This window comes from Alosa alosa, chromosome 5, assembly GCF_017589495.1.
Source record: "Alosa alosa isolate M-15738 ecotype Scorff River chromosome 5, AALO_Geno_1.1, whole genome shotgun sequence".
Taxonomy (NCBI): Eukaryota; Metazoa; Chordata; class Actinopteri; order Clupeiformes; family Clupeidae; genus Alosa; species Alosa alosa.
This window is the reverse complement of record NC_063193.1, coordinates 25,134,095-25,149,094: the sequence shown is the minus strand read 5'-3', so window position 1 is coordinate 25,149,094 and position 15,000 is coordinate 25,134,095. Positions and strand designations below refer to the sequence as shown.

The 15,000-nt window shown below is 42.9% G+C and overlaps 1 protein-coding gene across 7 annotated transcripts in view; it reads left to right on the top strand.

Annotated features, from left to right (window-relative positions):
- Positions 1 to 15,000, top strand: part of fbxl17 (F-box and leucine-rich repeat protein 17) — a 208,851-nt gene that overhangs the window by 51,654 nt on the left and 142,197 nt on the right. For 6 of the 7 annotated variants that reach the window (XM_048244653.1, XM_048244650.1, XM_048244658.1 and 3 more), the window contains exon 6: positions 4,537 to 4,644. The exons of the other annotated variant lie outside the window; for it this stretch is intronic. In XM_048244653.1, the coding sequence (XP_048100610.1) occupies positions 4,537 to 4,644 (108 nt within the window). The remainder of the gene's footprint in view (positions 1 to 4,536; positions 4,645 to 15,000) is intronic. 7 annotated transcript variants of the gene reach the window in all.

Genomic DNA, 15,000 nt, shown 5'->3' with positions numbered 1-15,000 from the left:
CACTGTCTGAGAAAGGGTGGGTACTTGGAGCAGTGAGGTGTTCAGGGAGCCCCGTGTTCCACTTCACCAAACCTGCCGCTGTCATTTGAGGACAAATCAGCATTTATACTGTGGGAATGTTGAATAAATACATTTTTTGTGAGTGTGTTTTCATCCTCTTACCATGCTTACTGTACCCTCTCAAGTCCCATCCAAGTAACTTCGAACACCTTGGTTTTCCATCCTAGTAAGTGTGCAGCGAAACGACTGGCTTTTAAATGCCTATGGCATAGGATTCTTTAGGCTTCATCAGGAAAGGCCTGTTCAACTTACTCGTCAGTTTACAAATGCTTTATACATATAACATCTGATGAAGTGGGTCCAAACGTGGTATCTTTTGTGTCCTGTTTGATTGAACACACTTCATTTTGCATGTTCTTTTGTCATCACCTAAAGCACTCCCTACTGCTTGCTGATTGGTTGAACAAAAAACAGACAAGACCATAACTGGCACACTTTCCTCCGCCGCACATATCAGGACTAGGGACCCCAGCGCTGGGCATGTAAAGTCTGCCTTTAGTCACACTGTGTCAGATTAGTCCAGCTGTCGAGCGCTGCTCTGCTTCCTCATTGTTGTCTGAGAGCGTCCAAACTGTTCTTCATGTGGAATTCCCTTAATCTCTTCTTTCCTTTTCCCATCGTCTCCTCGCCTCGCTATCCTTCTGGATGCATGTTCTGGCCCTCTCCGCTCCACTGATTAGCAGTGTGTATGTGTGTGTGTGTGTGTGTGTGTGTGTAAGAGAGATTATATTGGATTATATATTCACAGGAATGCCTGTGTGTGAGAGCCCATGTGTAACTCTCGGCTGATAAAAGTGGCTTGGAGCTCTTTAACCTCAAATAAATGGTGGAGTGAAATAAAGAGGCACTAATTCCTTGAAGTGAAGCACTATCTTCGGCCAAAAGAGAGCCTTGTAATTCAGCACAGAAGTCTTTTAAGTCTGCACTAGAGGCCAAGACATATTAGTGAGTCTTAAGCGTGAGTGCGTGCATCCTGTCCACTCTGTTTAATATTTATCGATCCTCCCTGATATTGCCCTCATTGAATTAGGCCGCCGTAGCTACGGCAAAGCCCAAGCCATCAGTAGGCTAATTTGGTGGGAAATGTAATATCAGCCTGAGAAGAGGGCAGTAAAGGGGAAAAGGCCAATCGCTGCACACAACCAATGAATGGCTTGTTTGAGTGAACCCTATGACACGTGTATTGGATTAGTATATATCTGTTTTTATTGGATAGGGTCAGGGACTGGCCTCTCTGGTCTCTTACTCTGTCACTTATATGGAGCTGGAGCTGTGTCCATCTTTGTCTCTCTAAATGGACATGGATGATAACTTCTTGTAGACAGTTTGATCAGATACGCAGTCCTCTCTGGTTCACAGATAACTGTAACCTTGATCGCACGCTCAGCTTTGTGAGTTTCCCTGTGAACCGTTTTGCCCCTCTGCATGACTGGGGGCTGTGTGTATTTCCATTGAACTTTTAACCGATGTCACCGCTGACTTTTTGCGGATCAGTCATAATGCATTTAGGTTGAGCTCATTTTGAAGTTTAGAAATTGTGTTAGGGTCAGTTGAAGCAGTTAGGCCCTTAGAGGGGTGCAGGCTAACGTGTTTAGTGTATGATAGCTGACCACCTATCCACACGCTATCCCTTCCTGTCTCCTAAGGTGAAGAGTTAAAACCAAAGTCATTTAAGCATCTATAGTCTTGCAGATATTGAGTCAAATTATAAATATCTGAGAAGTAAAATCTACAGGCCCAGTTGGCATTTTTATTTACAGATTCAACATATGAAAATCAGCTCATCTATTCCAATCTAATGACATTCTGGATAGAAAATGTCGGATAATTCTGGTTAATCTGCTTGATGTCCTCTTGGAGTAAAGTACAGTAAGGAGTAAGCCCAGATTCAGAAAGCTGAAGCCGAGGCTTAGACAGATCAAGGCCGCCCTCTTCAATCTGAAAAGTCTCGATGGGCAGAAAGCCCAAAGCCAGCACATTCAGGCCCTAAGCTCCAGCAGGCTCTCCTCTCCAGCTGGGCTGGACGCCTGTCTGCGAGGCCTGTGTTCCCGTGCCGCGTCAGCAGCCTGTGTGTTTGTGGCACGCCGTGTATGGGGCCAGGTGCCTGATGGGCCCAGGGAGGATATTACCAGCGCTCGTGTTATTTATGGGACAAATGAAAGGTTTAAAGGTCCCATCTCCTATCCACACATGAATGACAACAATCCAGGTCTTTCTTCTTCGTTTGATAGTGGTGCTTAAATGTACAAAAATTTTTTTTTTTTTTTTTTTTTCAGAAGCATGCCTATAAAAATAGCAGCTTGGGCATATTTCATATTAAAGCGGAGAGTGTGATGAGAGCTTTATGGTGATGTATGGGGATATGATTCATTTATTGTGACGTGACGCGAGCCTGGTAGTCAAGGGAGAGCTGAGGGCTGGGTACCGAGAGTATGAGAGAGAGACTAGAAACAAAGAGGCGTCGAAAAGAACCGAGCAACAAGGAGTAAAGAGAGACCAGGGAAATACAAGAGACCCTTACGTGCTGGTCCTATGAGGGACAGCGGCCTCTCCACACACACTGGTCTCATTACTTTCCAATTACATCTCAGCCACTCTCACAGACATCAGGCAGAAACTCCTCTTTATTTCAATGAAAAACACCCACCATCGGAGCGGCAGTTGTGTTCGCTTGAAAGGGCAAACAAGAATATTAGATGCACTTTCCTGCCATATTACATCAGAGCCTGCTTTTATCTGCTTTCTGTACACCTCTCTCTAGGAAAGAGTCACAGTATTAGGGGACTGACCTGACAAATTACAATATGCTGTACATTCAGTGTGGCAAATTCTAATAGGCAGTAATGTGTTCTCTCTGTCCTTCTCTCTTTCTCTCTCCCGTCACTGCTGGTAAAGCAGGAAGAGAGAGACTCCGTGTGTGTCCATGTTCATCTCTTAGCAAACGCGTTCAGTTTGCTGCACAAAGTAAACAAAGCTCTGTGTTGAGGGGAAAAAAGATGATTCATGTGCTTTGATGTCTGTTGGTCTTTGTGATTTAAAAAAAAAAAAAATGTTTTGCATCTCAGTTCAATCTCACACACAGTCACTGATCTCATTGTTAGTTTTTTTTTTTTGTGTTTGATGAAGTGTTTTGAGAGAGGTTTTCCAAAGACTTTGCACCCCCTCAAAGGCATCACTAATACAAAGAGCATGGCCTATTCTGCTGCATGGTTGGACACTGGTGTTTACTGAAAGTATTTGACAGTCTTGATTGGGTTGGGGAGGGGGAGTGGGGGTAGAGGACACACATTGATGTTCTGAAGGGCTCACGGGGAAAATGTTTCCCTGTTTATTGATCATAAATCCATGGGGGTGTATTTGCATTTCTCTGCTCGTGTTTGAACGAATTGAGACGGGCTGGCGAGCTGTGAAGGGTGAAGGATTAAAGCTTCTCAATCATTTTCTCAGTCACTTTTTTTTTTTTTTTCCTCCTCTCTCTCTCTCTCTCTCTCTCTCTGTCTCTCTATACCTCCTGTTTCCAGTTTCTCTCTCTCTAGCTCTCTCTCCCTGTGCCTCCCTCAGGCTCTGTCTCTCTTTTCTCTGAGAGAGCACTGGGTTGTTGACCGTGTACAGGAGACCCAGAGTCTGGGAGCATTGAACTCCATGAAGCAGCTCCGAGGCACCAAAGGCAGGAGCTACTGACCCTCAGACTCTCAGTCTTCCTCCTCTCCCTCCTCCTCTCCTCAGTCTTCCTCCTCTCTCTCCTCTCCTCTCTCTCCTCTCCTCAGTCTTCCTCCTCTCTCTCCTCCTCTCCTCAGTCTTCCTCCTCTCTCTCCTCCTCTCCTCAGTCCTCCTGCTCTCTCTCCTCCTCTCCTCCTGGGCATGTTTTGCCCCTGTTTTCTTCATTCTACCCCTACTCTGTTTCACCCCTAATCTCACTCTGTCTTTGTGTTGCTTCTCTCAGTCTTTCCCTTTTTTATCTCTTATTCTCTTCCCTGTCAATCTTTCATGTGCCATCTCCGACACCTTAACCTCTCTCTCCATTCTTATAGTCACATCTCTATCGTGCTGGATGAGGTTAGCTTAATTATAGTGTGGGCTCGGCTGGCCAAATCAGCCATGAATTTCACAGCAGGCTCAAAGCTCAATGTTTCACTTCAGAAGTTTGTATGAACTTCCCTTTGAGGCTGGATAAACCTCACGAGTGTGTGTCCGATCTGAACACCTGAAGTCTGCAGCTGTCTCTTTGCATTGGTATTCTGATCAGTCTAGAGGATTTGATTTGGTGTGTTATTTATTTGTTTTATTTTGTAGCTGTGTAGAAATAGCTGGCGATTTGCTCTTTCTGGTTGCCTCAACAGGTGCCTCATTTCGCCTGTAATTGCTTAATGTCATGGCCATTACATGGTCTCTGGTCACTAGTCTCTTCCTACCTGAATGTGTCCTTACTGTACACAATGCTGTGCACAATGTTGATCTTTGTTTCCTGCTCCCTAGGTAACCGATAAATCGGTGAAGGCGTTTGCTGAGCACTGCCCTGAGCTGCAGTTTGTGGGTTTCATGGGCTGCTCCGTCACCTCGCAAGGAGTCATCCACCTCACAGGGGTAGGTCACCTGTCACCTTGGCTTATTACATGGGTTTGGACGATCCAACAAACAACTCTCAGCTCAGACTTTGGAAAAGGTCTGCTGTTTCATGATGAGATTTGTGACGTACTCATTCCAAGCTGTTGTTAAATGGTTACTACTCTAATGTTTGGCCAGATAGGAAAAGAACCACATTGTAAGATCTCATCTAAGTGTGATGGGGTGAATATTATGAGAGCAGCAGTTCACCACCGCCCTGCTGTTTGTATGCTAATGAGCATGCTAATGAGGCCAGGGCAGCTTCACGCTAAAGGTTAGCCTTTCTCATACAGATAGATCAAACACTGAGGCTATAATTACAACCACACATTTCCCTTTTCTTCTTGATGGTCTCCTTCTTTTGTATTAACATGTCTCATCTCGCTGGGTCCTTGTTTGCCTGAAGCACTGAAGTCTTTTAATGGGATTTATTGTTAACGCTAATGCAGATTGTTCTTCAGTTGCATTACAACAATCTAATGATTCGTGCCCTTTTTTAACCTTTGCTAAAAAAAGGACTCATAGATGATTCAGGCTTTAATAGGAGTGGCCACATTAGCAGCTAAAGTATACAATAGTCTTCAAGTCCACACTCTTTCAGAAATTGATTATGCCATGCAGTCTGCAGGTATTGATGGATTTGCAGTAGTGTGTGTCTCTCTAAGATTTCAGTACTGGCAAATTATGCTTTTAATATAGGGCCCCATGAAATCTGTTCTTCAAATTCTGTTCTATTTTATTTTATTTGTTATTCCGTTTATCTGTTCTGTTCTGTTTAGGAGTTTTTTTTGTTGTTTTTTTTTTTTATTCCTAACCAGTATCCACCTTTAAAAACTGCTGATAAATTCAGCGTCGTCAAACATTCACAACTCCCTGGGCTAAAGTAACAGTTAAATAAATTAAATTAAATGGCCATTTTGTTTCAAGACAGCCAGATGCGTTCATGGACAGTAGCCAATCTGCCTTAATGCACAGATCTCGTATGTTTAATTTTAAAATCCCATTGGAGGAAGCATGGTCAGATGTGTCATCTGTGCTGCTGTTGCTGTTGCTGATACACTGTTGCGCTTTCGTTTAGAGAGTCAGATGCGCTCATAAACAGTAGCTCATTTGCCTTCATTTATGATCTTATTGTAAGTTTAATACGTTTATAGTCAATTGAGTGTTTAATAACTTTTTCAATACTATTGGCTCATCAGAAGCTGTTTTCTCAACATCTAGGATCAGCAAACTCACATGGTGAATGTGAATATTTGAGATATGATTACTTGGCATGCTTAACACTGTCATTTGGCCAAAGTTTAGGCAGAAACCTTCATACGCTTGCTGTTTTAAACTAAAAAAAAATGTCAAAAAAAACGTTTATTTAAAATGTCAACACAATATTCACAAATTCTGTGTGATTCCTCGTTTATAAGATAATTCTCGTTATTATTATTATAAATTCCGTTATTGAGTCCGTGATTTCCGCATGTTGGAAATCAAAGGGCCCTAAATAACCCATAAACAGTGATGGAGGATGTTTTCACGTTTTGGCAACACTTCATAGTTCTTCATTCCTAGAGACTTCTACTCTTTTTTTCTCTTCTGTTTGCTTTGGCTCTCTTCTGCATCAAATTATAAAAGTATTCCCTTAAATCAGCCTTCAACTCATCTGAGTAGTCTCTCTCATTCTCATTTTCATACAGTAATACAAATACACACACGCACTCGCGCGCACACGCGCGCGCACACACACACACACACACATCATACAAGCACACCACACAAACACACACACACACACACACACACACACACCCCACATAAGCACACACACACACACACACACACACACACACACACACACACACACACACCACATAAGCACACCACACACACCACATTAGCACACCACACAAACACACACACACACCCACACCACACAAGCACACACACCCACCACACAAGCACACACACCCACCACACAAGCACACCCACCACACAAAACACACACACACACACACACACAACACACACACACACACACACACACACACACACACACACACACACACAACACACACACACACACACACACACACACACAAAGTTATTAGGAAAAATCCTTTATATTTCTTAACTTTTCTTTCATTTATTCAATGGCCATCAATGGACATACCGGGAAATTAAGCTGGCAATCTGTCAGGGAGATGGAGATTGAGTGAATAGTTGATAAAAGCTGTTTTTTGCTGCCCTTAGATAGGCTTGTGACTGAAGTTGATCACAGCACCCAAACACAGTGAAATGAGTTTTAATCAGGTGCTTGTGCTACTGCTTGTGAATGGTGCAGTAGCGCTACATCATTTGTCAGCTGAAATCTGCTAAGGGTCCAGGTGAAATGAGAATATTGTGTGTTTGTGTGTTTCTGTCTGTGTTTGTCTCGGTGGTTAGTTTTTGTTTGTTTTTGCGTTTGTGTTTATTTCTCAGTGTTTGCATGTGTGTGTGTCTGTTTGTTCATGATATAAATGTTTTTTTTATTGATGAGTGATGTCGGGGAGCTCGTCAGGCTTTGTCATGGATACCAGGTAGAGGTTCGTCAGGGAAGCCGACACCTTTGTTGACCCTGTAGGTGATGTCACCAGAGGTTACATGTTTACATGAATGAATGAATGAGTGTGTTTGTGTATGCTGTCATATTTTCCTGCTTGTTCCCTGTGTGTTTGTTGTGTGTGCGTTGAGTTTGTGTGTGTGGCTATGTCATGTCTGTGAACCGGCCGGGTAAATGAGCTCAGGGGATATCCGTTTCTCGATGGCGGTGACCTCTGACCCGGGCCTCTCCTGGCTCTTGTTCTGTGTGTTGATAAATGACCACTATGGCCACTAAATGAGCAGGGGAAGGAAGGGAGAGAGATGAGGGGTGGCTTACATATGCTGCTCAGCACTGGGGGAGGATGTGTGGGTGTAGTGCTTCAGCATATGTGCTCTGTGCTCTACTTCCTTCCATGGATGTCTATGCCGTGTGAAGGTGATTATGACCACCTGCCAGGAGCTTACAAACAGTTCACACTCACATTAACAGCTGCTCTTGTGTTGCTTTTACGCCATGTTGGTGTTGTGAGTGTCATGAATATGGCCAAGGCAGCCCATGAATTGATCCCCTGGCGGCCTAGACATCTTTGCTGGCAGTGCTGATTGTGTCTGGAGTTGGGTAGGTTCATGAGTGATGTTCTGTAGAATACCGTTTCATGACACGCAAAACTCCATTATGTGGATGTGAGTGGTGCCATAGAGAGACAACCCCTAACTAGCAGATCCTCTCTGGTCCTGGTCCTGTGTTGTCTCCCCCCCTCTCTCTCTCTTTCTCTTTCTCTCTCTCTCTCTCTCTCTCTCTCTCTCTCTCTCTCCTTTCTCTCTCTCTCTCTCTCTCTTTCTCCCTCCCTCTCTCTTTCTCTCTCTCTCTCTCTCTCTCTCTCTCTCCCTCTCTAATAACCCCCCACACACACACACACAGGTCATGGCTCCCCCCAACATTCTAAATCAATTGTATGCACCATATTGCTATGTAGCATAGTAATGTTATACACCATTTCAAAGCTTTGGCTCTTGGGAATCCAAAAAGGACAACGTTTTTCATGTACAATCTGTATAGTGCTTTTACATTCTCAGATTAATTTTATTATGTCTCAATTAAATTTGATCCAAAATGCCTACGCTTTTGGTGCTACCCTGACTTCTGGCTGCAGTGTAGCTGCAGCACCATAAGTAGATGCAACATATTGGGTACTGAAATATTCACAAGAATCCATAGAAATTGAATCTTCATGTTGTATTATCCAATATTAGTTGTACAGATGTATAGTTTATCTTATACACACTCATTGAACCATCAAAGTAAATGCAGTAATAGATACTTTTTTGTAATTATTCCATATTTTGTGTAGTCAGTCTATATCAGAACACCTGACATACAATCTAAATAGTCCACAAGAAACCTCAAAGTGTTACCTTTCATTTGAGACCAGGATTATGCTTCTACACAAAGGGGTTCATGTGCAGTAAGCATTTGAGTGTCAGTATGCATTTTGGATTCCATAGGCATTTTACAAAACGCATGAGCATACCTTGGCAAATAATGGTCTAGAGCACTCATATTTTCATTCTATATTGATCTACTTTTGCACACAGCCTTACAAGACCTGGTGCTAGGGCTCAGTTGTGTTTCTAAGGGATATCAAGTGACCCAGAGGGCTGAAATGTGGTCAGTTCAGAGATGCTTGTAATCCGGCAGAAAGAAAAAAAACTATATTCTAGCCTCTGTAACTCTGTGTGAGTACATCACACAGTTATGTTTCCTACGAAAACTAGAGGTTCTCAGCTTTCTATAGAGGTCCAACATTTGATGGTAGGCCCCAGAAGAGGTGGGAACAATGCCCTTGTAAATAGGCACAGTGCAATTTCAGGCATTGAAATTTGTATTGAGAGCTATGTCTCCAAAAACAATGAAGAAGTTATTTTTCCTCTCCATCGTATTCTAGCATAGCTGCATGCAGATTTTGAAAAACAAAATGAACAAAAATATGCCTGTATTTCCCTTGTACTGTTTTCTTATCTGTGCTCCTAGGAGAAGAAAAGTAATGTGCCCCTAGTGCCCTCTGATGCCGACCCAGTGCCCAGCGATGGCCTCTTTGAAATGGAGGATTAGAATAATCATTTTATTCACAGCCAAGTCGGGCTTTTACTGCCAAGTCTCAGAAAAAAATAATCTTTTTCTTGGCCTACCCTTTAAAAAGCTTTCAGAAAAGTATGAGGTGTGTGTGTGTGTGTGTGATGGGAACATTTATTTGTGGTCTTGTGTGTGTTCCTTTTGTGTGAGCTTTGACTCTGTGGGCATCTTGTTCAGTGGTGTGTGACTGGAGTCTATATGATGTTCCTTTTGTTGTCTGATCTTCAACTGTGTGTCTGGGGTGTGTGTGTCTGTGTGTGTGTGTGTGTGTGTGTGTGTGTGTGTGAATGTGTACCCAGCGCCTGATAGTGGCCCAAGATTGAACAATATAAGCACTTTGTTTTTCTTAACATATTTTACACTTTCCCTGATAGTGGCCCAAGATTGAGTATAGAGTATAGAATAGAGTATAGTATATAGTATAGTATAGTATAGAGTATAGTATAGAGTATAGAGTATAGTATAGAGTATAGAGTATAGTATAGAGTATAGAGTATAGTATAGTATAGTATAGTATAGAGTATATAGTATAGAGTCTTTATTGTCCTATAAGGATATTCTAATGCGAAAGAAAAATTGAAAGATTTAGGACTTGGATGGCCACATCCGTAATATATTTTTTTATATACCACTCTCACCAATTTATTTATTTTATGTACTATAAGAAATGTCAAATGTAACTGCTGTATGCTTGTGTGTTCATTGAACAAAATAGAATTCAATATAGTGTAATTCAGTACTATATTAAATATATTGGCTATTGATATAAAATACAATACATAAATCTCTTTGTTTCATTGTACAATATACAATATTACCCTAATAATTGAAAATATTACAAAATGCAAGTAACTCCATCTGCTTAACTCAAATATAAAAAGTGTATTGTGCATCTGAAACGATGAATCATTACAATCGACAATCATTAAATATACTGATTGTTTTTCATTTTTAACGTTAATTGCCGAAAAGTGACTAGTGATACCAGGACAGGTTGAAATATATGTAGTTATTTAAAATGGAAATATTAAAATGTAAATAAAACAAAATATACTTAATTACTGTATTCCAAAAAAGTGTTGTAGTCCAACTTAATGATTGTTTAAATTAGATTCAATAATAAATAAAGCCTGGAATTTACATGTTATTGAATTTATACATTTGCTGTTAAATCTCACCAAATGTTTCAAGACGTAAAAAGAGTGAATAACAAAGCAAGCCATTGTGTGTGTGTGTGTGTGTGTGTGTGTGTGTGAGAGAGAGAGAGAGAGAGAGACACAGAGATAGAGAGAGAATGATGTGAGCTCTGATGGTGTATGTAGGGGTTCAACAGACTTTTCTAGTTTAGTGAATCAGTGTTGTAGTCCAAGTTCGGAGCTGCCAAAGCACCTGTGCTTCATTAAAAATAATAAAAAAAGCTCACCCAAAAGAGAGTGAAGAGAGGAAAAGAGAGAAAAGTAAAGAATGTTCTGACGACTGTGTCACCGCTCCTCACACCTCGTCATTTTCAGGTTCAGCCAGGCGGCGCGCTCACATTAATGCTAATGGTCAGGTTGGGGGTCAGGCTAATAACCCTGTCATGCTCTCACATTCACACACTGCTGCGGACATACTCACTCACTCACACACACACACACACACACACACACACACAGACACAGCGTTGCAGTGCTTTATTGTGCAACACCCAGATCTCACCTGGTTGGGCACAGTGCTGGGATAATTTAGAGCAGTTAAGTTTCCATCAGAAATGTTTTATGCTCTAGTGATTAATTTGTTATTTTTAATGTTGGGAGCAGGGGGCTGGACTTTACAGATGTTATGTGCTGAGTTTGAATGGCCTATTGGGTGTTGATGAGGTGTGTAGAACTCCAGTCTGGCAAAAAGAATACATTTTAAAACTGTATTCATTTCACATATTTTCTATGGTTCAAAGAGTAGCCCTTTTAATTTATATTTTATGGTTTTTAAACACGTATTTTTCATGACAGAATGTTGATTCATATTATTAGACATGTGTTGCTTATCAGAGCGCCATGGAAATTGAGAGAGAGAGAGCGAGCATTTAGAAAAAAAGTGATGTTTTTTTAGCAGACACTAACCCTTGCTCCACCACATCAGCTGAGCAGTGACATACAGTATATCCTAAATGAATGGTATGCATTTTGAAACAGAGTTTGATGTAGTCTATCCTATCGACATGTGATAAAGATAATTATCATCTTGTGTCTCAGTACGGAACAGTGTGACATGTAGCAGTAGGCCATTAGGATGCAGCACTGACATTCAGCAGCTACTGCTGCCTACATATCCCAGAGTCCATGAGGACACAGTTTCACTGGGACAATTTCTTTTCTGGTTTAGCTATTTGCATTTTCATAATATGATATGAAAGAAAGTAAATGCGTCGCGTGGCGTGTGATAGCGCGTGTGTGTGTGTGGCGTATTGTGTGTGTGTGCGCGTGTGTGTGTGTGTGTGTGTGTGTGTGTGTGTGTGTGTGTGCGTCATGTGTGTGCGTCCTGTGTGTGTGTGTGTGTGTGTGCATTTGTGTGTGTGTGTGTGTGTGTGCATTTGTGTGTGTGGCATGCGTCGTGGCGTGTTGGCGTCTGTGTGTCTGTGTGTGTGTGTGTGTGCATTACACGTGTGTGTGTGTGTGTGTGTGTGTGACTGACGTGGAGAGGTGGACTCTAATGCGTGTGTGAGCTGGCGTGGAGGTGGACTCCTGGTGTGTGTGTGTGACTGACGTGGAGAGGTGGACTCCTGGTGTGTGTGTGTGACTGACGTGGAGAGGTGGACTCCTGGTGTGTGTGTGTGTGTGACTGATGTGTGTGTGTGTGTGTGTGTGTGTGTGTGTGTGTGTGTGTGTGTGTGACTGACGTGGAGAGGTGGCAGGCGGCTGAGCCCAAGAGCAGCTGTGTTTTTCTTTCTTTTTCTTCTCCGTTCTTTTTTAGTGGTCATGGTGTGTGTTTGTTTCTTCTCACATAAACTGTCACACACACAGTCATCCACCTGGACGTTTCCACTCAGTGCACATATGTAAATACATATACACACACACACACACACACAGCGTGCCAAAAACATCAGCTCCTGCAAAACTGATGTGCTGGGCTCTGGCTTGCGTAATTGAATATGAGTAATTGGGAGAGGCCTTTAAAAAGCCCGACCTCTCTGAAAAAAAAGAGCCATAGAAGCATAAAACAGGTTGATTATAATTCATCACAAGTGTGAAAACAAACACGGACGTGTTTTCCAAGCGTGATGGATTTGACTTGTTTAGCGCTTCCCACTTGGACCCCAGCCCCCACCCCCCTCCACCATACACCCTCCTCCACCATACACCCCCCTCCACCATACACCCTCCTCCACCATACACCCTCCTCCTTCACTGTTATTCATTCTGCTGCCAGCCTGACTTCAATATTCCCTGTCTTCCGGAGAGCAGAGCTGCAGGGGAAGCGGCTGCCTGGTGATCAGCGAGCTTTGCATATTCAGGGATGGGAGACAGACAGACAGACAGACAGACAGGCAGGCAGGCAGACAGACAGACAGGCAGAACTGACCCTCATTAGGCCTTGGCAACAGACTGAACTCCCTGCATAAGTGAAATACACATCACAGTTCAGGGCGCCTGATTGGGTAAAATGATCAACTTCTCTGATTTGTGTGTGTGTGTGTTTATTTGTGTACGTGTTTATTTGTGTGTGTGTGTGTGTGTGTGTGTTTAGACAGTTTGGTTGGAGTGATGATTTTTGTATTGTTTATTCATACAGTTCAAAGTGTAATTGTGGAGGTGATTTACATAGCCATGGCAATTAGAGAGCTGCACTTTGAGTAAAATGCTGGTCTAGCCGGTTTAGACCACCTGGAGCAAGAGGCAGTGAAGACTGTTTGTCCACAAAAATCCAGTTCAAATCCATCCAGTCAAATATGATTAACATTTTGCACTTTAATGTTTTGGTTTTCAGAGGAAAATAATAAGCCATGGGTTCCATCTCATTTACTCTGTGTGTGTGTGTGCGCAGGACTCCAATGAGATCTTCTGTTACACACACACACACACACACACACACAGACCCATACACTAACACACACACACACGCACAGACCCACACGCACACACACCCATACACACACACACACAAACACACACATACTGCACACACACACACAGACCCCCACACACACACACAGACCCCCCACACACACACACACTCACACACCCATACACACACACACATACACAGACCCATACACACACACACACACACACACACCACTCTCTCTCACACACACACACACACACACACACACACACACACACACACACACACACACATACAAAAGCATTTGTGTCTTGGAGGTGTCAGAGCTCCAGAGTCAGGTCTGCAGCATGATAAGATGGAAGGCAAAGACAACAAGGAATCTGATGTGTAGCTGGATGTGAGTCACCTGTAAGGACAGGGCACAGGACACAGAACACATGACAGGACACAAGACAGGACACAAGACAGGACATAAGACAGGACAGGACAGGACACAGGACAGGATACAAGACAGGTTACAAGACAGGACACAGGACAGGACAGAAGACGGGGCACAGGACACAAGACACAGGGCACAGGACAGGACACAAGACAGGACACAGGACAGGACATAGGGCACAGGACACAAGACAGGACAGGACAGAAGACAGGGCACAGGACACAAGACACAGGGCACAGGACAGGGCACAAGACAGGCCACAAGGCAGGGCACAGGACACAAGGCAGGACACAGGGCACAGGGTGGGGGCTTAGGCGGGGACCAGGTTTCTTCTCATCTTGTCTTGGCAAACCGTGCAGCCTTGTGCTGCCATGAATAATTGAGTGAGTCAGTGCAGAGGTGGTCACTGGGGCATCCTGGAGCCCTGGCTCAAACACACGCTTGCCTGGCCAGTTCAGAGGCAAGGCACCTCAATATGCGCTCTCTTTCTCTCTCTCCCTCACACACACACATGTACACACACTCATACACATGCATGCAAGTATTATTACATGTTATATGGTTTTGTGCATAAATGTGCACACCGCTATGTCACTTATATACAGTACAAATCTGTTTGTTTGTTCTCTTTGTACACACACACACACACACACAGACACACACACACACACACACAAAGACGCACTAGAATGCATACTCACAGGCACGCGCACAATACACTCAGGGGAGGGACATTTACAGATGAAAGCCCAGGGCTTTCAGGGCTAATAGTGAAACATGTACAACACTGAAAAGGTGTTCTATGCATAAAAAGTGTTCTATGCATAAGAGAGAGTGTGTGTGTGTGTGTGTGTGTGTGTGTGTTTGTGTTTGATGCATTCATCTCCGGTGGGAGTAACTCACTCTCATTTCTACTCCTCTCAGCAACTGCACATGTTAAATATGTCAAACGAGATCAAAAGAGTATATATATATATATATATACTTATACTTATGTCACCTACTGACTCAATCCCACATTTCAAAGTTATTTTAGCGGGCTATTGATCTAATGGAGTGTTTTCTTGCTGTGACCTTTATAAAACTTTCATTGCCACACATGCATAAATATACATATTTTAATACAAAATATGTCCAAGTGCTT